This window comes from Cervus canadensis, chromosome 12 (genome assembly GCF_019320065.1).
Source record: "Cervus canadensis isolate Bull #8, Minnesota chromosome 12, ASM1932006v1, whole genome shotgun sequence".
Taxonomy (NCBI): domain Eukaryota; kingdom Metazoa; phylum Chordata; class Mammalia; order Artiodactyla; family Cervidae; genus Cervus; species Cervus canadensis.
Window position 1 is genome coordinate 51800961 of NC_057397.1, and position 25211 is coordinate 51826171.

At 44.0% G+C, this 25211-nt stretch overlaps 1 protein-coding gene across 12 annotated transcripts in view; it reads left to right on the plus strand.

Annotated features, from left to right (window-relative positions):
- SYBU (syntabulin) overlaps positions 1-25211 on the plus strand; it is a 122141-nt gene that overhangs the window by 32681 nt on the left and 64249 nt on the right. For 2 of the 12 annotated variants that reach the window (XM_043483629.1, XM_043483620.1), the window contains 2 exons: positions 10358-10438; positions 12172-12376. In XM_043483629.1, the coding sequence (XP_043339564.1) occupies positions 10415-10438; positions 12172-12376 (229 nt within the window). In that variant the 5' untranslated portion in view covers positions 10358-10414. Of the gene's footprint in view, positions 1-6362; positions 6494-9803; positions 9919-10148; positions 10168-10235; positions 10439-12088; positions 12377-25211 lie in introns of those variants that run through there. The other 10 variants (XM_043483623.1, XM_043483627.1, XM_043483624.1 and 7 more) reach the window with 10 other exon arrangements.

Genomic DNA, 25211 nt, shown 5'->3' on the forward strand with positions numbered 1-25211 from the left:
TGCACAGCAGGAGATGGAGTGGTAGACTGGTAGGTTTGAAGCACCAAAAAGATGTCAGATAGACACTATAAAGATTAAGAGGGGATGCAGTGCTATTAAGACCATCCAAGAAGATCCAGAAGTCTTGGTATTGAGTCAGCCATGGAAATTTAGAAGACTTCAGAAAAAACCAACTGGATCAGGGGCATAGGGAAGGACAGGGGATGAGTAAGAGGTGTCCAGCCATTTGATAGGGAATTGAACCTTCTTTAGAAGTAGGGTATGCTGCTGCTGCTGCTGCTAAGTCACTTCAGTCGTGTCCGACTCTGTGAGACCCCATAGACCGCAGCCCACCAGACTCCCCCGTCCCTGGGATTGTCCAGGCAAGAACACCGGAGTGGGTTGCCATGAAGTAGTGTATAAGTATACTTAATTAATTAGGTAGACAGGGGATGGATGGTGTCCAAAGATAAAAAGTTAAAGAACAGATCTTGCCTCTCTTGGTAAACGTCACATTGCACTTTAAAGTATGTGGGTTATTTTCAAATATCATTTGATACTGATTTCAAACATAATTCCACATTGATAAGAGAACAGACTCTGTATGATTTCAGTACCTTTAGGCCATGAAATTTTTGCACCATGTTTTAGGTCCCTGGATAGGTTCCAGTGCCTCCTGGTTTACAGTCTATGGGAACTTGAATAGAGTTTGTATCCTGCTATTTTGTGAAAATTGTATAAATCTGAATTATGTTGAATTGGTTCATAGTGCTTTTCAGGTCTACTGGGTCCTTCTGCTTTTCTGTCTATTCATTCTATTAATTTCTGAGAGTTTTCATATTGAAACTCCAACTAAAAATCTTATCTACTTAAAAATAATGGTAATGTATAGTGGAACTATATGTAACTTTGTATTTTTTCAAGTCTCCTGTAAATGTGTTGTCATATTTTCATAATTTAAAAAATAAAAATGGAGAAAAAATAGATCTTGGTAAAGTGGTATATGGCAACTGTACCTCTGCTTAGCTTTTCTGTAGACTAAGAAACTGCTCAAGAAGTCTATTAATTTCAAAAATACACCTTGGAATATATAAGGTAGGCACTATCGGAACATGACTTTACCATATGACTGGCTATGACTTACCTTGCTTGTCTACAGTGATTCAGCGGGTGAAGAGGTGAAAGGAGCTTGGAACTATTGTCTTTTGAACCACAAAAGTGAGTATTATTCTATACCCACTGAGTACCGATTCTATTCATTGGCATTCAGTTACATGTAGCCTTAAACTATGAAAGTTTTCTGAAAGTGCTCAAAGTTTCAATAAAGACAATACTAAGGCAATCCCAAAGAATGCTCAAACTACCGCACAATTGCACTCATCTCACACTCTAGTAAAGTAATGCTCAAAATTCTCCAAGCCAGGCTTCAGCAATACGTGAACCGTGAACTTCCAGATGTTCAAGCTGGATTTAGAAAAGGCAGAGGAACCAGACATCAAATTGCCAACATCCGCTGGATCATCGAAAAAGCAAGAGAATTTCAGAAACACATCTATTTCTGCTTTATTGACTATGCCAAAGCCTTTCACTGTGTGGATCACAATAAACTGTGGAAAATTCTGAAGGAGATGGTAATACCGGACCACCTGACCTGCCTCTTGAGAAACCTGTATGCAGGTCAGGAAGCAGCAGTTAGAACTGGACATGGAACAGCAGACTGGTTCCAAATAGGAAAAGGAGTATGTCAAGGCTGTATGTGGTCACCCTGCTTATTTAACTTCTATGCAGAGTACATCATGAGAAACGCTGGTCTGGAAGAAGCACAAGCTGGAATCAAGATTGCCGGGAGAAATATCAATAACCTCAGATATGCAGATGACACCACCCTTATGGCAGAAAGTGAAGAGGAACTAAAAAGCCTCTTGATGAAAGTGAAAGAGGAGAGTGAAAAATTTGGCTTAAAGCTCAACATTCAGAAAACTAAGATCATGGCATCTGGTCCCATCACCTCATGGGAAATAGATGTGGAGACATTGGAAACAGTGTCAGACTTTATTTTTGTGGGCTCCAAAATCATTGCATATGGTGATTGAAGCCATGAAATTAAAAGACGCTTACTCCTTGGAAGGAAAGTTACGACCAACCTAGATAGCATATAAAAAAGCAGAGACATTACTTTGCCAACAAAGGTCTGTCTAGTGAAGGCTATGGTTTTTCCAGTGGTCATATATGGATGTGAGAATTTGACTGTGAAGAAAGCTGAGCGCCGAAGAATTGATGCTTTTGAACTGTGGCGTCGGAGAAGACTCTTGAGAGTCCCTTGGACTGCAAGGAGATCCAACCAGTCCATCCTAAAGGAGATCAGTCCTGGGTGTTCATTGGAAGGACTGATGCTGAAGCTGAAACTCCAGTACTTTTGCCACCTCATGTGAAGAGTTGACTCATTGGAAAAGACCCTGATGCTGGGAGGGATTGGGGGCAGGAGGAGAAGGGGGCGACAGAGGATGAGATGGCTGGATGGCATCACTGACTTGATGGACATGAGTTTGAGTAAACTCCGGGAGTTGGTCTTGGACAGGGAGGCCTGGCGTGCTGTGATTCATGGGGTCACAAAGTTGGACAGGACTGAGTGACTGAACTGAGCTGGTTTGGTTTATGAAGACAACTTTGTTGCAAACCAATGAAACTTGAGGTATCAGAATAGAAATTTACCAGTGAACCAACAGGTGGCAGTATAACATAGTGTTCTTGAATTTTTAAATAATTTAATTAACAATTAGGGCTGCAGAAGTCTTTCAAACTGGAAAAAAGGTGGAGGCAGAAGGTAGACAAAGTGAGGGAGGAGAAGGGAGTGGAAAGAAGGGAGGAGAGAGCAAGAGGAAGGAATTCTGAAGGAGCCAAAATTGCAATAGTACTTATTCATCCCCCAAAATTCACCCCTGGAAGTCTCAGAGTCCAGTCTGATTCACATGCTGGCAAGCCCTGGGGACTGTCATCTTTCATGGCGTTAACACAATAGTAGTGTAACAGCTGATGGCTGTATCCGTATCTCTGTTAACTAGACTGAGATACTTGAGGACAGGTAACACTGTTAATTTTTTAATGCTCTGGAACCAGTGCCTAAGCTAGTGTCTGACTCAGAATAGGAATAAAATAAACATCAATGGGTGAATGAATGTATGACTGAATATTCATATATTATTCATTCATATCATATTCATGATAGATATCTGGCCATTTATCATGCCATCTGCTCTAACCTTTCCCAGCCACCTTTGGGAAGAAAAGTCCTGTCGTCTTCTTTTCTAATGAAAAGTTGTTTCTCACTTTATATCTCATAAATCTTCTGGGCAAAATTTATCATTTTCCTTTAATAACATTAAAATAAAAATCATTAGGATGAGCATGCAAATCAAGCAGGAGGCAACAGTAGTGTTGGAATGATTTGGTCCTGAGGGAGAGAAGATATCTATGAAATCCCAACCATGTGCTACATAAATGATAGACTTTGCATGGATTCTTATCTGATCCTTACAACAGTAGTATGAACAAATTACTGTTATTAAGCCTTCTTATAGGTGAGAAAATGAGGATGAGAAAAGTTAATTTGTCCAGAAACACTAACAGGTGCAACTTGATCTTTCTTCTTTCCTTCCTTCCTTCCTCTCCTCCCTTCCTTCTTTTTTTGAACTAACATTAGTCAAAGATTTATTACCTGCTGAGTCCCAGAGGTGTTAAAAACTTGTCTAAGGTCATGCAGTGAGAAAGAGGCAGAGGACTCAAATCTGGCCTCTAGGACTTGAGAATTCATGTCCTTTATTAAAGTGCATTTTTCCATCACAAATCTCTTTGCAGACTTTGGGAACCTCATTTCACATTCTTGCTCTCCTTTGAATTAGCATCACATTATGGCAAGCTAGTAGCTATGCTTTTGAATAGAAAAGGACACAATGTTTCTACCAGCCTACCAACCTGGAGTCATTTCTCCAGTCTGGACTTGCTAACTTTCCCCTATCAGCTCTTCCTGAAACTTTTGGCTAGTGTAATTGACACCAGGGACTTGAGAAGCCAGGCTTGTGCTCTGAACTTCCAGCAGCAGCCCCAGCTGTTTGTCAACAAGCTGAGAGCATCCTATCTCAGAGGATTCGTGCCCAATCAGAAGACAAACAGAAGGTATTTTATGAGAGAACAGTCGGTATTAGCCTACCACAGTCATCCAGAAATAGCCGGATATGATGGCGTCAAAGGCCTAAAATGCCATATGTCACTTAGAATCATATTCTCATTTTAACAGCGCTATTTTTGATGCACGGTAGATCAGCCTGAAAGCAAATACACGAAAGTGCTAACAGAAGGAATATGGATAATTGATGTTGGGGCAATGAGATGATGAGTAATATTTTTCTTTTATTTGTCAAAATTTTGACTGTGTGGTTTTAGTACCTTTAAAAATAAAACATTAAATTTATCTTTTTAAAAGCATTCTTTTCTCTCTGATGAAATAGCTAGAGAGGACAGATGAAACATAGGCAGGTGAAACAACAAAGACCAGATTCCCAATTCTGGATTTGTCTTCCTACAGACTTTTCTGCAGTGGATTGGAAAAGAGCTGCAACTACATTGTTGTTGTTTAGTCACTACGTTGTGTCTGACTCTTTGTGACCCCATGGACTGTACCCTACCAGGCTCCTCTGTCCACGAAATTCTCCAGGCAGGAATACTGGAGTGGGTTTCCATTTCCTTCTCCAGGGGATCTTCCCCACCTAGGGATCCATCCCAGGTCTCCTACATACCACTGAGCCACCAGGGCAGCTACATAGCAAGGACTGAATTTATTCACTAGATCACATGATTTCTGGTGGTAAGGGAAAATGGTTCACAGGAATGGCCTAGGAGGTGGAAATAGAGCAGAAATCAAATGTGTCCTCAGCTCCACAACTGCAGAAGTAATCCCTCCACCCCCTCCAGCCAGCTGCTGGCTGGTGCTTCCAGGTTTCCCCTGGGCTCCTGTAGCTGCCATCATAGTAGTTGGCCTCTAGGGGCGCTCTGCTCCATTTTGCAATACCGCTCTCGTCCTTTGAGTAGACAATCTCAAAATCCTCTTTCCCCCCAGTCTTTTAGCAGAAATAAAGGCAGAATTATTGTTAAAAATATAAAAGCACATTTGCTAGAAAACAAGGGAAAGAAAATTCAAGGAAATAAATTATATAAGGGAGAACAGATTATTTTATCTTAATGTAACAACTCTAACCACAGACCTGCTTTCTGAGAGTCCAGATTATAACATTGTTTTTCTAAACCTAGACTGCTGTGGATGCTGAATGAGTCCATCAGTGCTGCTCAGCTGAGGGACCTGTTCTGCCCCTGCCAGGTCTGAGGAGAATCTCAGCCTTCACTCATCTCTCTAGGTAGCTAGCTAATCCCAAGTGGGTTCAGGCAGCTTTTACAGGCCCAGTCCTGGTCACACTTTCTGGTTTTCCTTGGTCTCCTAGGAAAGAAAGACCCAGAATTCAGCCTCTGGATTTAGGCCTTCCTATGTTGACCTCACAGATAACTTCCTCCGCCTTTTCTGGAAGTCTGGAGATCCATGCATCTCCCTGTCTTGTCCCATCATTTGAAGCATCTCAAAGCTCAGTTTGTCCTATCTGAGTGGCATCCTTGACACTCATACTTTCTGGGCATCTTAATCTCCATCATTCTAATCTACTGTCCCAATAAGCATACAACTACTTGTCCATCTATGTTTCCCCAGTTTGTTCGATACAATCATCATACCTGTGTCTTTGGCTAATATCGTCCTCGATTCTCACAAGTGGACAAAAGGCCACAAACAGCAGACAGCTTTGGAGAGGATTACCTCAGGTCTGCTGCCCCACCAGGCAAGCAGAAGACTGTATCCTTACCATCCTTCAGAGCCTCCAACCCCCAGCCTCTGCCTCCCCACCTGGACTTTCCCTTCATCCCTGTTCTTCATCTGAGAGCTCCCTCTGACTGAAGACTCCTTCGCAGGGCCGAGATAACCGACACACTCTGAACCCAGCGAATGTTCCAGCCAGCCTTGCCTCAGGTACCCACTCCCCCGATTGCTTCAGATACCCTCTGGACCCCCTCCTCAGGGAGCAACCTCACAGAATTCTACCCATTAAAGTTTCACAACATCAAAATCCCTTAACCGTATAGTAACAACAACACAGACGAGAAGAGGAGGGTTGAATCACTCACACATGCTCTTACGGGAAAGCAGGCAGCTCTCTCCCTGGTTAAGAAAAATATGGGTCTCCACCCCACCACAAAAAAAAAAAAAAAAAAGAAGAAAAATCCCAGGATGCCCCAGAATGCAGTTTCTTTTCTTCATGACGTGTTGTAAAGCACGTCAGCTGCTCCTTGTTGCCGTGCAGATCACCCAACATCGGGTCACGGAGGCAGCCGGCGGCGCTGGCTCACCCCGCTGACAGGATTAGGAGGGTGCTTTGTCAGCCCTGACTGAGGCCGAGGGAGCCCCCAGCACACGCAGGTGAGCTGAGAGGCAGAGCGAGCGAATGAATGTGGGGGACCGGGAGGTATCTTGGTTGAATGGTACAGACATTTTTTTTTTCTTTTCCTCTGTGGCTGTGCATTTGTACATTTGTATTGTCATTTCTGTGAAGTTTGCAGTCTGGGGACTTCCTTTCAAGAAAAACCTGTCCTTTATGACTTATCTGGTTTCAGAGATTGATGAAGGACATGCACATCTCAGGATTTTGGGCGGGGGGGTGGGGCAGTCAAATAAGATTATACATGTGAAAGAGCTCGGAAAATAGAAAGTTGTGTGCACATGAAAGGTACGAATCATTTAATTGCAAATTTCACATAAGCCAAGCAGCAATTAATTTACCCCAGATTTGGGCATATAATTACATAAACACATCCCTTGTCTCCCAATCTGCCATACCCTATCTCTTCTGTTCTTCCTAGGTCTGGGCAGGGGTATTATTTATAATCTCGAAGGATTCCAACCTTCGAAGTAGTTATTTTCTTTAAAAAAAATCAGCATTCTAGTCATTTCTAAAGGAAAAGCCACAAAATTTGAAAACCAGAGAATAAGTATTGAAGTAGAGGATATTTTTGAGCAGATCAGAGCTGACTATATTATACCGTATTAGATTATCTCTCTTTGATGGTATGATCCTACTGTTATAAGACACTTCTCTTAATGACGTGAGAAACACTTGAGTGAAATTAAAGGCAAGACAGATATTAGCATTTGTAAAACTTGCCTTTTAGAACAGCATAAAAACAGGCTTGGGTTCCAAAAGTACAGAGCTAAGAGGCGTTTGAACACTAAATCACCAGCCTTCCCCTTAGCAGGGTTGCTATGGTGACAGCAGGACTACAGCACAGCCTCTCAAGGCCTGTACTTCTGCAGTAAAAGGCCTTCACTGAACACATGTTGGATTTTTTTAAGGCACACACCCCATCGTCAAATACAAAGCCATATTGGAGGCAGCTTTATCTGAGTCATTTTCTAAACAGAAGTTGTATCAATGTTCTCTATCTTGTACTGTTGGGCCCCTTAAGGGGTTAGAGAATTCACTCATTCATGATTCATTCATTTGACTGTGAAATATGGAGTGCCTACGGTGTCAGGTGGAGAAGGAGATGGTAACCCACTCCAGTATTCTTGCCTGGAGAATTCCATGGACAGAGGAGCCTGGCAGGCAAGAGTCCATGGGGTCACAAAGAGTCGGACACGACTGAGCGACTTTCTCTCACTCATGGCGTCAGGACCTGTACTAGGCACTGCTTACATCCCTGGTGAAGACAGACAAATAAGTAGGGAATTCTGATACAAAATCATAACAGCTCTTCCCAGGTGAATTGTGTACAGGTATCCTCGAAGTATTTAAGGACTTATCTTTTGGGGAGATCAAGGGAGGTTTCCTGAAAAAAGGTGTTTCTAAAATGAAAGTTAATGTATCTTTAGGAGTTGAGGAGGATGGGTAGTGGGGTACAAGAAATGCTCTAGACAAAGGGACCAACTGTGTGCAGTAGTCTGGAGGGAAAAGAGAACATGATACTTCCTGAGAACTGCAAGTTCTACAATTTGAGGGGTATCCATTTGTATGTGGAGGGGGAGTGGCAGGGGCAGTGGATGGAGGGGGTGGTGGTGGTAGGACTGGTGAGGGGAGGAAGGATCTCAGAAGAGCAGTGGAAAGAAATGAGATGGGAGACATACACAAAGCCAGACCTTGAAAGGCCTTTATGCCACATTAAGGAGTTTGAATATTACTTGGAGGACAACTGGGAAATCATTAATGAGTTGTAATAAAGAAGCATGGCTAGAAAGGCCTTGTGGAAAAATTGCAAAACTGGCAAGAGAGGAATGAGCTGCGAAGTTGGAAGGAAGACAACTTTAGTTAGACCACTATTGTAATAATCCAGGACATTTGTGGTTTAGTCTGTAAGTGAAGATAATGCAGTCAAACAGAGGCTAGAAGTAATCAGATCCAAGACATTATTTCTAGGGTAACGTGAAGATCATTTGTGGTTTCTGCTATTTGGGGGCCATAGGAAGGAGAAGTCAAGAATGTGAAGTTCTGACTTGTACAACTCAGTGGAGGGTGTTTCTGCTTTTATGCTCCCAGATTTAATTCTCAAGAGGGACCTCAGAAACACCTTAACAGTTTGACATTAACAGTTCGATCCCATCTCACAGTGTATGTCCTTGGGCTCAGAATTTGGGCTCAGAATTGTAGGAATGATTCTGGAATGTCACTTTCCTGAAGCCTGTATCTGAGACAGCTATGAGCTGTATAAAAGTATGAATTAATCACCCCTCCCTGACAAAATAAGGAATTATCAACTTCACTGCTTAAGAGAGCCAAGTAAATCGAAAAGACACGAAGATGTATGTAATAAAACTTCTTTATGGAATATAGAGGAGGCAAATTGATTTCACTAATCCTCTGATTTCAAGCTTTTTCTGGACTCACTGTACATTCCTAGACTTGAAAGTTGAAGACTCAGAAAAAATGCTTTTTGGAGGACAAACGAGATTGTTCAGGTTCAGATACCATCTTCAAGGATCATTGTCCTCCCCTTCTCCCTAGAACACTGGGTGTAACAACCAGACTGTTCTCCATCCACATTGCTACTTAGAATATTCTCCAATTCTGAAATAAAGGGCCTCTAAATTATTATATGCAGACTTGCATTATCAGATAAAACTGAAGTGTAATAAGTCAAGGCCCAGGACCCACACGATGGATGATCCTTATTGGAGGTCCTCAGTTGGACAGGTTTTAGAGCTTTTTTCTTGAACATATTTGTCTTTCTCAAATGCTTTTTCTGTCATGTAAGAGGATGCAGCAAATACTGAATGGAAGAGCTGGATGAGACTTCACTGCCCTTCGGAAAGTTCTGTTCAAACAGTAGGTATAGCTGGTTTTTTAAATCCTCTTAGCTACACTTGACGAGGGTGTTATTATTATCCCTCAAATTTAACGAGCATAAATTTGTAGTTCAGAGAGGTCAAGAACTTTAGGCATATAAGCACTTCGCTAGAAGAGAGAGGAGTGCTGCCCCGAACCGGTTTTCTAAGTTCGAGTGAGGCGTCGCCAGAGCCGCGCGCCGGGCACTGATTCCTGGCAGGCGGGCGGCGGTGGTTCGGAGCTGGAGAGGGGGGCAGCCCGGCTTCCCAAGCCCGCGGTTCCTTCCCTGCGGCTGCGCCGCGCCGCCAACGCCAGGCCCTTCTGATGCAAACCCCCCGAGGAGGAGCGCAGCCTCCGAGAGCGTGGAACCCAGATGCGGTGTTAGGCCTGCAACACTGGCTTGCCGGGGGTCCGGGTGGAGGGCGACCCACCCCGTCCCTCCGGCGAGGTGATTGTGCTGGAAGCTGGACGCGGACAGAAAACCCGGGGCAGGGAGGGGCCGCGAGGCAAAAACTTTCCCCTGGTACAGGTTGGTTCTCCGTGATGTCACAGCTCTTCTGGGCTCTCCTCTCCCACGAGCACCCCTTTCGAACCTTATACCAGGTGCCCAAAGGGGGGTGTTGGGCTTCTCCGGGCTGAAGATGCTCGGAGCCTCTGTCCGCGACCCCTCTTAGGGTCGGGCTCGGCCGAGCGGGAGAGGCGCGCGGACCTGGGAGGAGAGCCCGCGGCCAAGTCGGGCGGGCGGGGCGCGCCGAGGAGTCTCCTCAGGGGCCGGCAGGTGAGGGAGGTCGCGGGAGAGGGCGGCGCGACGGCAGCCGCGGTGGCACCACGTGTCCGGCCGGGGCGGGGCGGCGGGCGCGCCCTCCGAGCCCAGCGCGAGCGGCGGCGGCGGCGCGTCGGCCCCGCTGCAGCGGCCGCCCGCGGCGCGCTCCGGCTCAGCTTCGTCTCCTCGACCCCGGTGCCCGCAGGTGCCACCTCCTGGACGGCGGCAGCGGCGGCGCGAGGAGCCGGCGGGCGGCAGCGCGATGGGACCCCTTCGGGAGACCAAGGTAAGGAGGGCACGTCCGGAGGGCTCGATGGCTGTGTCAGCGAGCGCCGGAGGGAGAGGAGAGGTGGGCACTGCGGGGAGGGACGCGGATCAGGTGAGCGCTGGAGGGGTGACCTTTAGGATTGCGGTGGACGGGGACGAGGGGGTGGCGGGCGCGATAAGAAGGCAGGGACTGTCGCCCAGGTGATGAGATCCGAGACCCGGGGGATGGGGAGGTAGTACTGTGTTTGGAGGGTTGACACTGAGGATTAAAAAGATGGACTCCGAAGGGTTAATCCCATCCCCTGAAATTGGAGATTTGGGATCTAGCTCTCAGTCGTCGTCCTCCGTGTGTGATGTGACTAAAAAGGATTTGATGTATTGGTGAGTGAGAAATAAGGGCTCCAGCATCGGTTCAGGGTCCGCCTGGTGCCCAGCGGAGCGGCTGGCGTCTGATACCCGCCGGGTGACAGCAGAGATTCCAGGCTGGGTGCGGCTTTCGCCCCTGGATAGGGCGGGTGCCTGAGCGACCGCGGGAGTTACCCGCGGCTGGGACTTCCCCTTCAATTCCTGCACTGTGAGGGCCCCCCAGAGGTGTTTACTTTGGCAGCGACCCTTCCTGGTAAGCCGCGTGGAAATGAGCAGGAGGTCACGTTTCCACACAGTATTCCTTACCTAATCCAAAGCCCTTTTTCAGTTGCAGAGGTTGGAGGGAGCGGTGGGTTTTTTCCGGCAGAGAGCTCGCCCTGGGAGTCCATTTTCATAAGGAAGGGTGGGGGTGACCCCGACCGACCCGCTCTTGACTGCAGGCCCCCGTTCTGCATCTAGGTGACGTGCAGCAGTCTTGGCTGAGCATCTCTGCCTCTTTTAGCTTCAGTTTCCTCATCTGTAAATAGGGACGCAAATTAGTGTGCTCTCTGTGGCCTCCGTTGTTGGAAAGATTAAACAAAATGATGCCTGGGAAAGCACTTTGAAAAGGGGAAAATATTGCTGAAATACTGCTTTGGGGGCATTTTCAAAGCCCTCTGCACTTGATGCTGTGTTTTGAAGGAGAGAGAGAGGGAGAAAAAATGTCTTCATCTGAGTGTCCTGTAAGGAAAACAAAAGCTAAACATGATGAGAAAGGCGGAGCCATCTTACCCGGTATTGAATTTTTGTTTGCTTTTCTGTTGGCAACAAGCCTTGTGTACCAGGATATTAATGAATAATTAAAATCCTGGCCCGAAGAAGGGGGGCATTTGAAAGATAAGGCTGCATGATCTATCTAGGGAAAACTGTTTCAGGTATAGGGGTCTGCTTTGTCAGGAGACAGGAAAACAGAAGTCAGATTGTCACAGCTAATTCAGGGAAAGCAAAATGGAAGTCTGGAGGAAATCAAGTAATAGTCGGAGTGTGCTGTGAGTTATAAAGAGCCTTTGAGAGAGCTGAAAGCTTGAATGTGCTAGGAAAAAGCCAGAGTGGCAAGGTGAGTTAGGCATGAGAGAAAGGAATAGCTTTCCTGCTAGCAGCTGAAAGTGTGTGTGTGTGTGTGTGTACACACATCCATGCTGCAGTGTGTGATCTTCAATAAATTAGAAGGCTTAGCTCAGTAGAAGAGTTTTGGAGCTCATTTGAGCTACTGAAACAAGGACTGCTCTGTGAAGATGTAATATTCAGAAATGTGGCTCCGCAGACGCTGAGCCCAGAAGGAGCAGACTGGAGTTCAGAGGGGGCAACAAGTGTCCTTTTGTTTTCTCTCTGGTGTCCGACTTGGAGATGGAGCTGAGAGCACAGCGTCATGAGAAGGAGATCGCCCGAAGCCGGATTCCCCGCTTGATTCTTCGGCCCCATCTGCCTCAGCAGCAGCACAAGGTGTCCCCAGCTTCTGAGTCTCCCTTCTCGGAGGAAGAGAGCAGAGACTTCAACCCCAGCAGCTCTGGGCGCTCAGCGAGGACCGTGAGCAGCAACAGCTTCTGCTCAGGTACGATACCCATGGGAACGACGGCCGGAAGTGAGTGCACTGCGGCTGCATTGTGAGGGGACCTGGGGCGGGCCCCTTAGAGTCTCAGAGCAGAGGTCTGTTACTAGGATGAATAGTATGAGGTTGCATCTTTTTGACTCTTTTGACCTACGGATACAGCAGTTTCAAATGGTTCAACAGGTTCAAATGGTTCAAATTCGATGGAATTTCATCCCTGTTTTTATGTTATTCTAGTTGATAATTTTCTTTGTGAAATCTTAACTTCTTTTCTCTATGACTGTTTGTAAAATGTATTTCTTGATTAAATCTGGAAAATGTAGCTTACATTTTGTGCAAGCAATCTTTGTAAGCCTGGGTACTTCTGTTTCTGAAATTCCCAAAGATAAAGCAAGTCCTAATGAATGAGGTCAAGATCAAGGCGGTTTATATCCCAGTACTGGCTTGACCTTGTATTTTAGAGGGAAAGAACACAGGCTTTGAACTTACAGACCTGGCCTTTCTACGAACCCTTACAAGGTGTGGGACTTTGGGCAAGTTGCTTAACCTCCTTAAGCCTCAGTTGTTACATCCATAAAATGGGATGATAATACCTACCTTGTAGAGTAGCTGAGAGGTTGAAAGAGACTATGTACTTAAATGTATTCCTAGCACAGGGCCTGCCCTGCAGAGGTGCTTGAGAAATGATGATTCTTAATACAAGAACACATGTCAGTTTTGATACATGTTTAAGGAAGTTTCCTTAGAGCTGTGAGCATATTTGGTAAAGGCACAGATCCCTTCCTAGCTCCTAGAGCTGCTGCCATTTATCGATCGACAGAGTCTGTTATACAAACTGAAGCACATGACCTAGAAGGACTTATATTCTTTGAAAAGCATTAGGAATTTGGGTAAAATTTAAAGGAGTGACTGTCTTATGATTCATGAAGAATGTTTCACAAAGGGTAACTCTTAGAATTTATTTAGGGAAAATGTAATCTGAAGATTAACACATGCATGAAAAGGGACAGTTGAATCAAGGTGCTATGATTAATGCCCTAATGAAGCAGGATACAATATTCCATTGTAGTTAGTACCAGTGATTACATTTTCAGGGATTTTAGAAGTGTAGCTTTAGATTTATTATATACTTTCACTAAATAATTCCACCCAGTAATAAGTTGTATATTAGAAATACTGTGCTGCCTATTTTTAAATCCTTTTCTCCATAATGCTTCAGATTCTGTTTGATTTTGAAAATATTATATCAAAACATTATATTTTAAAACTGATTATTGCTGAATCCAGTGTAAAATGGAGACCCACTGATGGTTTGCTTGACCTTCTCCTGGGAAGAAAACAAAAGGAAAACTACTGGAGCTGTAAAGATTCCTGGAACTCAAAGTGGTGTTTGCAGAATGTAATGCTGTTTACTTTCACTCCCTTTTCAAGCTCAGGAATCACTCTTGCTGGATATTGATGAACCCAGGGGACTATCATTTCATACTGACACAGCTTTGTTTGCGTAACTCAATTCCACATTTATTCCTGAAATTCTCTCCACATCATCACCTTCTCTCTGACTGACTTTAGCGTGAGCAGTGTTACCAGCAAAAAAGAAAAAGTTGATCAAAACAAAAGAAAGAGCCTCTTCAAAAATATATTTGGCAAACAGATAAAATTGTTAATTTCAGCCATGAATCATTCTTTCCAAGACCCATTTCCTGGATCAACCCTTCTTCCCAGGAGCCCTGTCTCCCACTAAGGCCATAATGCTGTACATGAAAATCGAAAGTAAATATTGATCCTTCTGCCATTAACTAGCTGAGAATTGAGTGGCACAACCGTCTAATGACTGGTGTCTATAAACCTACCTTTTGATCTTCAGTCTTGCATCTTGCCTCCAGATAAGACTCTCTCTGTTCTGAGGTCTCATCTTCCTGCTTGGCAGTTCCCCAAGGTTTGGGTTGGTGCCTTGTCATTCTTCACTTTCCTCTCCTAAGAGCCCTGGTAAAACCCCATGATGGCTTTTGAGTGCTGTGCTGACTAAAATTGACAGGAGCAAGGTCTTTGGGGGGGGGCGTGTTAATGATGCTTTCATAGGTCAGTTAGTGGATGAGAAATAAATGGGTTTAGTGCTATGGGGAGTATTAAAGCTGCAGGCAGTGGAGTTGAGAATGTAAAACACATCCAACCAGCAGGGGGAAATAGCTGGTTTTAATCCAGCCACTTTAACACTGAAGCTGCAAAATATGTTGGTTATCATGGCAGTTAAGTCAGAGACTGAAATACATGCAAATTGTAAAAATACCATCCCTTGCTACAATGAAACTCAAATAATATAGAGATATCTGTTACTGCCACAACTTCCTAACTTTACTGTGATTATTCTGCATTAGTCTGTTTTCTTTATTATAAATCATCACCTTTCACTAACGTGAAAGAGGGCAAGCAGTTAGAGGGATTCTTGCAATCTGGTAGTGAAATGAGAGAGAACGTTGTTGCTTGAACACAATGCAATTTAATTTGAAAATTACAGTTTTAAAACTGAAAACTAGATTCTTTCTCTAAATCTGTATCAAAGGTTGTATAAATTATGAAGAGCATCATATATCCTAAGATACTCAGTTTTTAAAAAAATAGCTCATTGAGTTTATATAAAGTTAAATTTACTTATTATAAAGGAGTATCCTTTATTTTGAGAGTCTGGCTTTCCTATCATTTGTATTATAACAAAAAATCCTGACAGTGGTTGGAGTTATACTTCAGCAAAATAAATGACAACTCCATGTTGAAATGTCCTCCACCTCCACCCTCACGTTTTTCCTTTAATTTTGCTGATCTATGAAATTAAAAGCCCGGCACTATTTTCAGAGTGACCTGTCCATTTTTTACCTACTTTCTTCCTTCCCTCTCTCCACTGCCTTCTCCCTTTTCTTCCCATGGGAGCCTTGACAGGAACATTTAATGATTTGATATTCTGTATGCTAATTTGTCTGTTGTCTCTATCTCATTTCAGAGGGAAGAAGTTGTATGTGACCTTTCGCAATTCATTTGGGGTGTGTCCCCAAAGAGCTCTTCTCTTAATAGCTTCTTATTAGCAGAATTTCTCTGAAGAGATGCATATGCTTTGTGCGTTTCATCAGCATGTGTGTTTCTGCACTTGGACATCATCCTCCTGTTAAACGAGTTTATTCTTTTATTCTATTCAGTCTATTACAGCTTGTATTTGAACTTCATGGGGTCACAAAGAGTCAGATACAACTGAGCAACTGAACTGAACTGAACTGTGACTTCAGGTGGGCGCAGTTAAGCTTATATTGTGTTGGAGGCCAGGCCCTCTTTTGTGTGTATGGCAGAGAAAAAACTGCATTCTTAAAAAATGTTGACTAATGCTTTTGTAAAAAAATACCTAAGGAAGTACTGTTTAAGAAGTTAGTAGGAAAAAAAAAACACCCTGCTTTCACGTCCTCTCTTTTATTTTTTGTCAGTTTTTTTAACCAATGTTCTCTCATAAAATCATCCTGTCTTCCTTCCGTCTCCCTCCCCTCCCCGTGTTTCTTGTTTTAACATGCCCGTGAGAAGTGACAAAAACCCATATCTGTGATTTGTGGTCTGGGTGTGGCCCACTGAATCTAGGCCTCTGTCTGTTTTTCTCCCCCCCCCCCCCCCCCGCCTTTTTTGTTGTTGTTAGTGCGTTGTGTTTGTGTGTTTATCATTGTGGCCACAACTCCAGCCACTATTAGGAGCTCTAATGACCTGGGTGTCACATACAGCAGTCACCTGACGTGATCAGCAGCATGCCACGCAGTTCTCTTTGCTTAGTTGAGGCAATAATTACCCCGTGGAACTGGGAGGCAGATGGATTGCTGGGCTTTAGGCTAGTTCTCCTTGGGGTGCCTTGTAAACATGGCAGGTGGGGGAAATGATGCATACAGTACACTGATGGTTTTATGGGAGACCAGTGATTGCTCTGAGTTATTTCCGTGTTTCTAATGTGCACACACATACACAGTCAAGTGTATGGCCTAACCCATTAAAAAGCGTGTACCAGATCAATCAGCTGAATGGACAGCATCTTTGAAACTGATTCTTTGCAATCTAATCCTGAGTAAGGTGTTTGCAGAAATAACTTTGGTAGTTATAGTGGCTGAGAAGAACTCCGTCTTTGGGCGCAGTGACCTAGAGGTAATCATTGTGGCTGTTTGTTGGAAGAACAATTACAGCAAATTACAACCTGACTAGTGCCCTGCCGAGGCATGATAATGCCTCCAAAAATCTGCTTGGCCTTGCCAAACAGAAATATTTCTGCTATGCTTTTGTCCAGTTGAGGAAACTTGGCATCTGGATAGAGTAAGCCTTTGAATATAATGATCAGAATTGAGATGAACTGATTAAACTGAAGTGAGCTGCAGTACTGAATTACACTATAACTGAATGACTGCCAACCTGCTGTGAAGAAAAACAAAAACTAAAACCCTAAGAATTTAGTATCATTTTAATGAGAATGGGACCTCGGCTCTGTTGCATGATACATGTTTCTGATGCTTAGCTGCCTCAGCATCAGAAGTAAGTATCTAATGAAATAGGTTGCAAATGAAGGGCACATAGACAGTGCTTCTTTGAGGATGCAGTAACTGCAGTTAGGGGGACAGGAGCAAAAATTTTTGTCATTTAATAAAAAAAAATTACTTGATGTGAACAGTAAAAGGTTGGAGTTGGACCATGCCTGAGAGCAAATCGTGGTACTTCCTGTGAACATCTTTTATGCTGTAGAATTCTCATGTCTGTGACGTTGTTTATCACTTCAAAGTGTGGTGTTTGTCTACTGTCAGATCACCAGGAAAGCTGGTTTAAAATGCAGATGCCTTGGCACTACCCTAGCTTGTTATTCCAGGATGGAAGGACCCAGGAATCTGTATTTTATAGACTTTCTGGATGACTTTTACCTTATGAAGTCTGAGTCTCTCTATTTTGTGGTCTGTGTGTGTTTAGGGATTTTGTATGAGGGATGTGAGGGGTATGCCCCAGTAGCATCCCAAGATGAACAAGGATCAAAAAAGCAGAAATGGTGGCCAGCCAAGCTGTTTAAACCCATGGCATGGGACAAGGAAAATGCTTCCACAGTTCCTGGAAATTACAACTTCTCAGTCTATATTTACAATTCCCATGCCGTTAGTCTTAGCGATAGTATTATTTATGTCTACAAAGTGGCTTAGCTTGTGTTCAGTTGGTAGAGAAGTTAAAGGGAGGAGAAAGCAGTTCCTCCCTCTATTTTCCTGGATAACCCTCCTTCTGGATATACTATCTGTGGCCAGACTTTTAATTCTTTTGCATTTACTTATTTTGGCATTAGGATGATTTGAGGTACATCGGAAGCAGTTGTACTGGGTACATCATGAATGTGCCCTAAACACCCAGTAGGTTCACTGAGAGAGATGGAAAAAAAAAAGAGAAACTGACGCCTGGGAGTAGCAAGACATTCAGCTTTTTGCAAACTTCCATAAAAACGTATTAATCTAATAAGCATTTATTCCGTGCCTGCTAAGGATCAGGCTACGGGTACAGAGATGAATAAAACACAGGGATTGGAAAAATCAAGCATTTTACTGCCTTCACCCTAATAAAATATCAATAAATGGGATGACATGTTTGGAGGCATTTCCCACACAGCTGCCTTTATCTCAGTGATTTTGTATCTGGTCATTTTTACCCACACCCACTTGACACACACACACTTCTTCCTTGTAATTTGAGTTTGTTGTTCTGTTTATTATCTGCACTGGCCTCTCACATTTCATAAGCTCAACGATTCAAAGAAGTAGCATTTGTTAGTGTGGTGTAGTAGATAAACATGAGCCTTGGCATCAGCAGACCTGAGTTAAAAGCATAAAATAAGATTAGAAAGGTGAGCAGGGCCAGAGCAGGAAAGGCTTTATTCACCTAGTGAAAAGCTTGATCCCTGAGGTCCAAGGTCCATACCGGAAGTGGACCAGTAACGTAAAGAGTGAGGCCACCTGGATAGATGACAATAGGTTTGGACTCTAGAACTGGACAGTGTGTGCCCCTTCTAACAAAAGTCAGAGTTTTAAAATTCAGTGCTTTTTTTTTTCCCCAGTATATGGGTCAAATAACATACATAAGTAGCTGGATTTGGCTCTTGGACTGCCATTTTGCAATTCCTTAAAATCCTCCAGAGCCACTGAAGGGCTTTCCCCAGGGAAGGGTTTTCTGGTTTATGACTAGATTTATAATTTAGAAAAATCTTTCTGATTACATGTGGGAGATTGGATAGGAGGAGACAGGGAATGATGGTGAGAGCCTGCCTGGTTTGAAGGCCATTGTGGTGACAGTCTAAGTGAAAAATGATAAAATAATAAGTGTGAGGACTGAAGCCAGAATGTATATGTCTTAGTCACCAGTGTCAAGTGGAATGGGTCTAAATTTCCACTGGATGAACCCAAATGAAGTAGCAGGACTGGGGAGGAGGATGAGTCAGGTGAATGGACTCAGATTAGGCTTTGCTGCACTTGAGATAAAGGTCTGGAGCTGTGAAGAGAAGTCAGAGATGTTCATAGCTGAAGTCAGTCAAGGGATTTAACACAACTTTCCCTGCCATCTTAAAGTAAAGCATCATGTGAAACCTTTTGTGAACAGATATGGCATAAAGCGAAGAAGCAGTCACCTTAGGACATGTCCTGCTAATGGAAATTGTTAGTCACTCAGTCGTGTCCAACTCTTTGTGACCCCTTGGACTGTAGCCCTCCAGGCTCCTCTGTCCATGGAATTCTCCAGGCAAAAATACTGGGGTGGGTTGCCATGCCCTCATCCAGGGGATATAATCGGTTTATTACATGAAAGAAACACTCCTGTCCAGAAGAGTTCAGTGTCTCTAATTATCAGAAAGAGTCATCGGTGTAAGAGAACAGACCCTCCAGTGCTGTGACAGCTAGAGGAGAGCTCTCTTGCTAAGAAAATCAGAAAATATCCCACTCCAGAGTTGGTACTTGGAAGCCAGGAGAAAAAATAGCCATCCAGTTTATGTTTTATTTGTGTGTGTATATGTAAGTGTGCGAAGTGTGTGTGAGGTGCATCTGTGTAGTAACTGGTATGTGTATGTGTATATATCTGTACAGACAAGACTGCTGGGTGCGCCTGTACTGTTAGCTGGCTTTTGCTTTCACCCGCACGAGGTAACTGCACCAAACCTCCGCTGCCCTCGGGCTTGGACTGTGGCATCTCCTGCTTTGGAGACAGTCGGGCCCCACGTCTCCCGGAGCAGAGACCCTCCCAGCTGCTCCGCGCACTGCTGGGTGGTCAAGGTGCCCGCCCTCTGCTCATCGCCCGGGTTATACTGCTCCCGCTCCAGGAGGCCAGTCATGTCAGGCTGACTGCTGTCTCTTTTTAGAGAACCCGAACCAAACTTCCCAGTGCTCATCATGGGAGGTCGCCCAGCTCTCACCCGCAGCTGGTAGAAACCCATCCTTCAGCTTTTCCCTGCTCAGCCTGAATCTTCCCAGCACGCCTTCTCTTCCCAGCTGGCCCTGCTTCATTCTCTTCTCTTTAGCGTGGGGGTCCCTGAAGATAGGATTCCTCTTAGATGTTGACCCAGCCCTCAGAATTCTTGAGACCCTGTGGACCCTAACCTGCCCTTCTAGTTATCCTGAGGTGTGTTTGAGGGTTATCTTTTCTTTAATGCTAGTGATTATATGTTTTCAATTCAAAACTGAGATCCATGTGCAAACACATATGTCAGAGTAGATGTAATTACACTTATATTGCTTTTTGCCAAAGTGAGATCCTGCTTTAGTAACCCGTGATCCTTTCTAAGGAAGTATTTATCAAACACCTATTGTGGACAAGGTGCTATCCTGGGAGCTGAACAAGAGTGATGAGCAGCCCTGACAGGACTCCTGCCCTCCCGGAGTGTGTATTCTAGGTGGTACCTGTGCCTGTGACTGCTTGTCAGTCCATAGAGGTGCCCCCATTCACTGTACTGACAGCTCGTGTTCCACCGGATGGAGGGCTTCATTTATTCAGCCCTTTTTCTGTGGATGGACATTTCATCTCTGAGGCTAACTTTTCAAAATTCAGAGTTTCATTTACTGAATGTCACTGAAACTAACTTTATTCCTGAGCATCTCTCTCTTTTCTGTGTTTGTATCTTTTGTTAAAATGAATACCCTGATTCATATATATTCTCTAAAACAAAATCTTTTTTTTTTTCCCAAATAGATCAAGATGTAGGAATTAGACTGTGTGATAAGCATTATTTTTTCCTTAACGTGCTTCAGCATTTCTCCATTGTAATGCCTTACTGCATCTTGACCGACACCATCTTCAAATGCTCAATGTGGGAAAAAACAGAAAGGACGGGGAAAAGATTCGCCTTGCTACAAGAGTGTCTGCCTCTGTCCGTGGAAGTTTTCCAGGCAAGAAATACTAGAGTGGGCTGCCATTTCCTTCTGCAGGGGATCTTCCCAACCCCGGGATTGAACCCGCATCCCTTACATCTCCTGCATTGGCAGGAAGGCTGTTTACCACTTGTGCCACCTGGAAAGGGGTTTGCTACAAGAGAACTCACTGTAATTCCAGTGTCCTAAGACTGGTTTCCCTAGTGGCTCAGACGGTAAAGCATCTGCCTGCAATGCAGGAGACCCGGGTTTGATCCCTCGGTCAGAAGGATCCCCTGGAGTGGGAAATGGCAACCCTCTCCAGTATTCTTGCCTGGAAAATCCCATGGACAGAGGAACCTGGTAGGTTACAGTCCATGGGGTTCCAAAGAGTTGGACACGACTGAGCGGCTTCACTTTCTTTCTTAAGAGTGGTTTGGAGTTTCCTTGTTATAAGGTTTTCAAAAGATCAAAAGACAGCTTCTCTGTCTGACTCTGTGCTCTCTTCTTTCCTTACTACCCGCCAGCTCCCTTCCCACCCTGCCTTTCCCTCTCTTCTATCTTCTCCCAACAAAGAAGCTTTAAAAAAAACAGTCTTTATAAATGCATAGTTTAGAAGCTGCAAATAAACTCGTATTACTAAGGAGAGGGAAGATCAGAAGCATTAATAACATCCGTATTTTGGAAAGATCATAACCCTGTAAAAGAGCAGGAGAAATGAAACTTGAGAGACAGAAGAATTCCCCACCCACCTCCCGGGGCTCACCTGTCTCCTGGCAGTGACTGAGCCACCCTGGTTCCCAATTTCAGCATCGGCTGCTCCCTCACCAAAACTCCTAGATAAACGTGTCATTATGCTACGCTGGCTGTTTGGACCAACTTGTTTTCCCTTCTAAACTCCCCCCGTGGTTGCTCCTACAAACGAGACAATTTGGCGCTTGGTGGAAAACCAAGTAGAAGCCTTTGTTTCAGAGAAAGCACAGGTCCCATGAAGAGACCGACTCGCCTCACCTTGCTTCACTGCATATCCTCTTTTGCTGCCCAGGGCTGCACCAGAATGACTTTTATGGGAGCACTCGAGGCTCCAAAATAGCTCAGAAATCCCGGGAATGTTTATATGGGAAATGATTATTTTGTCTCCAAGAAACCAGGGAAACTTTGATTAAATAATTTCTCCGTTCTCTGCTTGGTTTTTATAGACGTAGGTTACGTGTCTAGCGGAGGTGTCTCACTCTAATTGCTCTAACAAGTTCACCTCCATCAGCATATACATATGCTTGTGTTCACACATCCTTCAGAGTAAATAAGCGACCTTTGACCCCCTTATCGCCTTGCAGCTGCCGTTCTACTTCCCTGTTCCTCTTCACGAGCAAAACTTCATCAACATCCTATCTCCATAATCTGTCCTTGTCAAGCCTGGGAGTGACCACATTAGCAGATCTGACATTCTCTTGTCCGCCTTCATTTTCCTTGATTTTCCAGCGTGACTCAGTACAGCTGAACAAGCCTCTTTCTTAGGAAAGATTTTCCTTCTTGGCTCCTTTGGTTCCCCTCTTTGAGTGCCCCTGTTGGCTCCGTCCTGCCCCTTCCCGCCTCACAGTGTCCCCGTGCCTCAGTTCTCAGGCCTCTTCTCTTCCTGCCCTCCCCAAGGGCTCGGCTCTTTAAATCCCTCACTTGTAGGCTGGTGATGCTCTCCAGTCCAACCTCTCCTCTGAGACTTGTGTGCGCACAAAGTCACTTCAGTCATGTCTGACTCTGTGCGACCCCATGGACTGCAGCCCGCCAGGCTCTTTATCCATGGGATTCTCCAGGCAAGAATACTGGAGTGGGTTGCCACACCCTCCTCCAGGGGATATTCCCCCACCCAGGGATTGAACTCACGTCTCTTAAGTCTCTTGCATTGGCAGTGGTGTTCTTCACTGCTAGCGCCACCTGGGAAGCACCCTCTAAGCTTTAGGCTCACATATCCAGCTGCCTATTTGATATCTCCAGTGTCCCGGTTAATTTGTGCCTCAGATTTAACATATATCAAAAGCAGAATTCCTTTTTGTGGGGGGAGGGTGAGCTGGGTCTTTTTCTAGCACGTGGACTCTTCATCGACTCTTTGTTGTGGCAGGCATGTTCAATAGTTGTTGTACACATGTTTGGTAGTTGTTATATGTGGACTCTATTTGTGGCACATAGGCTTAATTGCCCTGCAGCATGTTGGGTATTAGTTCCCTGACTAGGGATGGAACCTGCATCTCCTGCATTGGAAGGCATATTCCTAACCACTGGACCACCACGGAAGTCCCATCAGAAACAGAGTTCTTAATTTCACCCTCTGTAAACTCATAAACCCATTTTTCTCCAACTCAGAAATGACCATCGTATTCTCTGTTGCTTAAGCAAAGAACCTGGAAGGTATTCTTGACCTCCTACTTTTCATTGTCATAACCAATGTATCCCCTATCCATCTCCTTTTCTCAATTTTCACTACTACCGCCTCAGTCAAACCACTGCCGTCTCTCATTTCTACTATGCAGTGGTCTCTATGTGGGTTTACTGCTTCCATGCCTTCATTCCTAAAGGGGTTACACAGCATGGGTGTCCAGAAGGAGACTCTGGAGTTGACCTCTTTGAATTCATACCCACGGCTTACTGTGGCCTCAGGGAGGTGGCTTTGTAGTGCTAGTTTTGTATGCCTGTCTTATTCAGTTCAGTTCAGTTACTCAGTCATGTCCGTCCGACTCTTTGCAACCCCTGGACTGCAGTACATCTTGTTAGTGCCTGTCTCAAAGAGGATATTAGATTAAGTTAATTAAATTATATTAAAGGTTTAGTGTTCTAAACATGCCTGATACTTAGTAGGCACTCAATAAATATTAGTGAGACCTAATATCACTAATATAGTCTATTCTCCACAGGCCAAATGGTTGTCATTTCTTGCTTAATGCACATGATAGCTTCCATTGCACTTGAGATAAACGTAGGGTTCTGGCCTATAGTTCTGGTCATGCTTGGACTTCCGCTTCCCTTCAACCTCATCATCAGTCCTCTGTCCTCACATTTTGCTGGCCTCTTCTCAATTTCTTCAGTGTACCAGACTCCTTGTTGTTCCCTCTTCCTGGGCTTTTCTCTTCCCTGCCTTTTCCATGATTGATTCCTTCTCACTTTTTTGATCTCAGTTCGAATTACCTCTTTAGGACTTTCCATGACAACCTGTCTAATGAAACACCTTCCCATCTCCCACCCAGCTACTCTAAATCAGCTAATTTGTTAACAGTACATCACAATCAAAATTTCTTCCCTATTTTTTTTTTTTCACTTGCTTATTAACTGTCTCTACCACTAGAATGTGAACTCCTTGAGGACAAGGATCTTAGAGTCTTGGTCATCATTACATTTTCGATATCTTGAGGACTATCTGCCATGCAATAGGAAATCAGTAATTATTTGTGGGATGGATGGATGGATGAATGAGATTCTTACACTTCAACATTGGCAATTGTGTAGTGTCACATTGTATAATGCTAAAGCAAAATTAGGGTGGAGCCTTGTAGACTTATGAATTCTCACTCCAAAAAGATGCTGAAATTAGATGAGGGAATAGAATTGCAAATTTTGCTACTGAAAACCTACAGTGCAAAATTATCTGACAGCATGCATTAAACTGTCACTGTATTGAAGCAAAAACTGAAAACAACTAAGAGTTTCTTGCCTCAAATTTTGTGGTCTGTTTACAATGAGATGGCTTCTTTCTAACAGCTTCCTTTGTCTGTTTTTAATTTGAGCATTCCCCAAATTTCTGCTGTTTCCTCTTGGAACAAACGTAGGTAGAAAAATTTAGAAAACAACTCATGGTGGTAAGAAAAATAGGGACTTCAGAGTCAGACAAAGCTGAGTTTGAATCTTTGAATTCATCCCTTACTAGCTATGTGACTGGATTTCTTACCTGTCCAAGCCTTAGTTTTCCCACGTATAAAAATGAGATATTATTAAAATTATATGATAAAACTAGTATTCTTGCCACATGATAGCTATGCAATAAATGTTACTTTTATCTTACCTACATCCTTTCAGAGCATTTGAATAGTTTTTAGTAAGAATTTCACAGAGTTCAGATTAACCATGAGTTTAAACTATGACATTTTACTTGTCTCCCATCAGACTATCTTCAGAAATGTCAATGTCTGGAGCAGTAAATTATTGTTCAGTTGCTTAGTCATGTCTGACTCTTTTCAACCCCGTGGACTGCAGCATGCCAGGCTCCTCTGTCCTCCACTATCTCCTGGAGTTTGCTCAAATTTATATCCATTGAGTTTGTGATGCCATCCAACCATCTCATCCTCTGTCACCCCCTTCTCCTCCTGCCTGACCAGTAAATAGTAAATATTTCCTGAGCAGTAAATAGTAACACCTATAACAGTGTCTGGCACATGGTAGATACTCAGTAAGTATTTGTTGAGCAAATGAGTAAGTTGTCT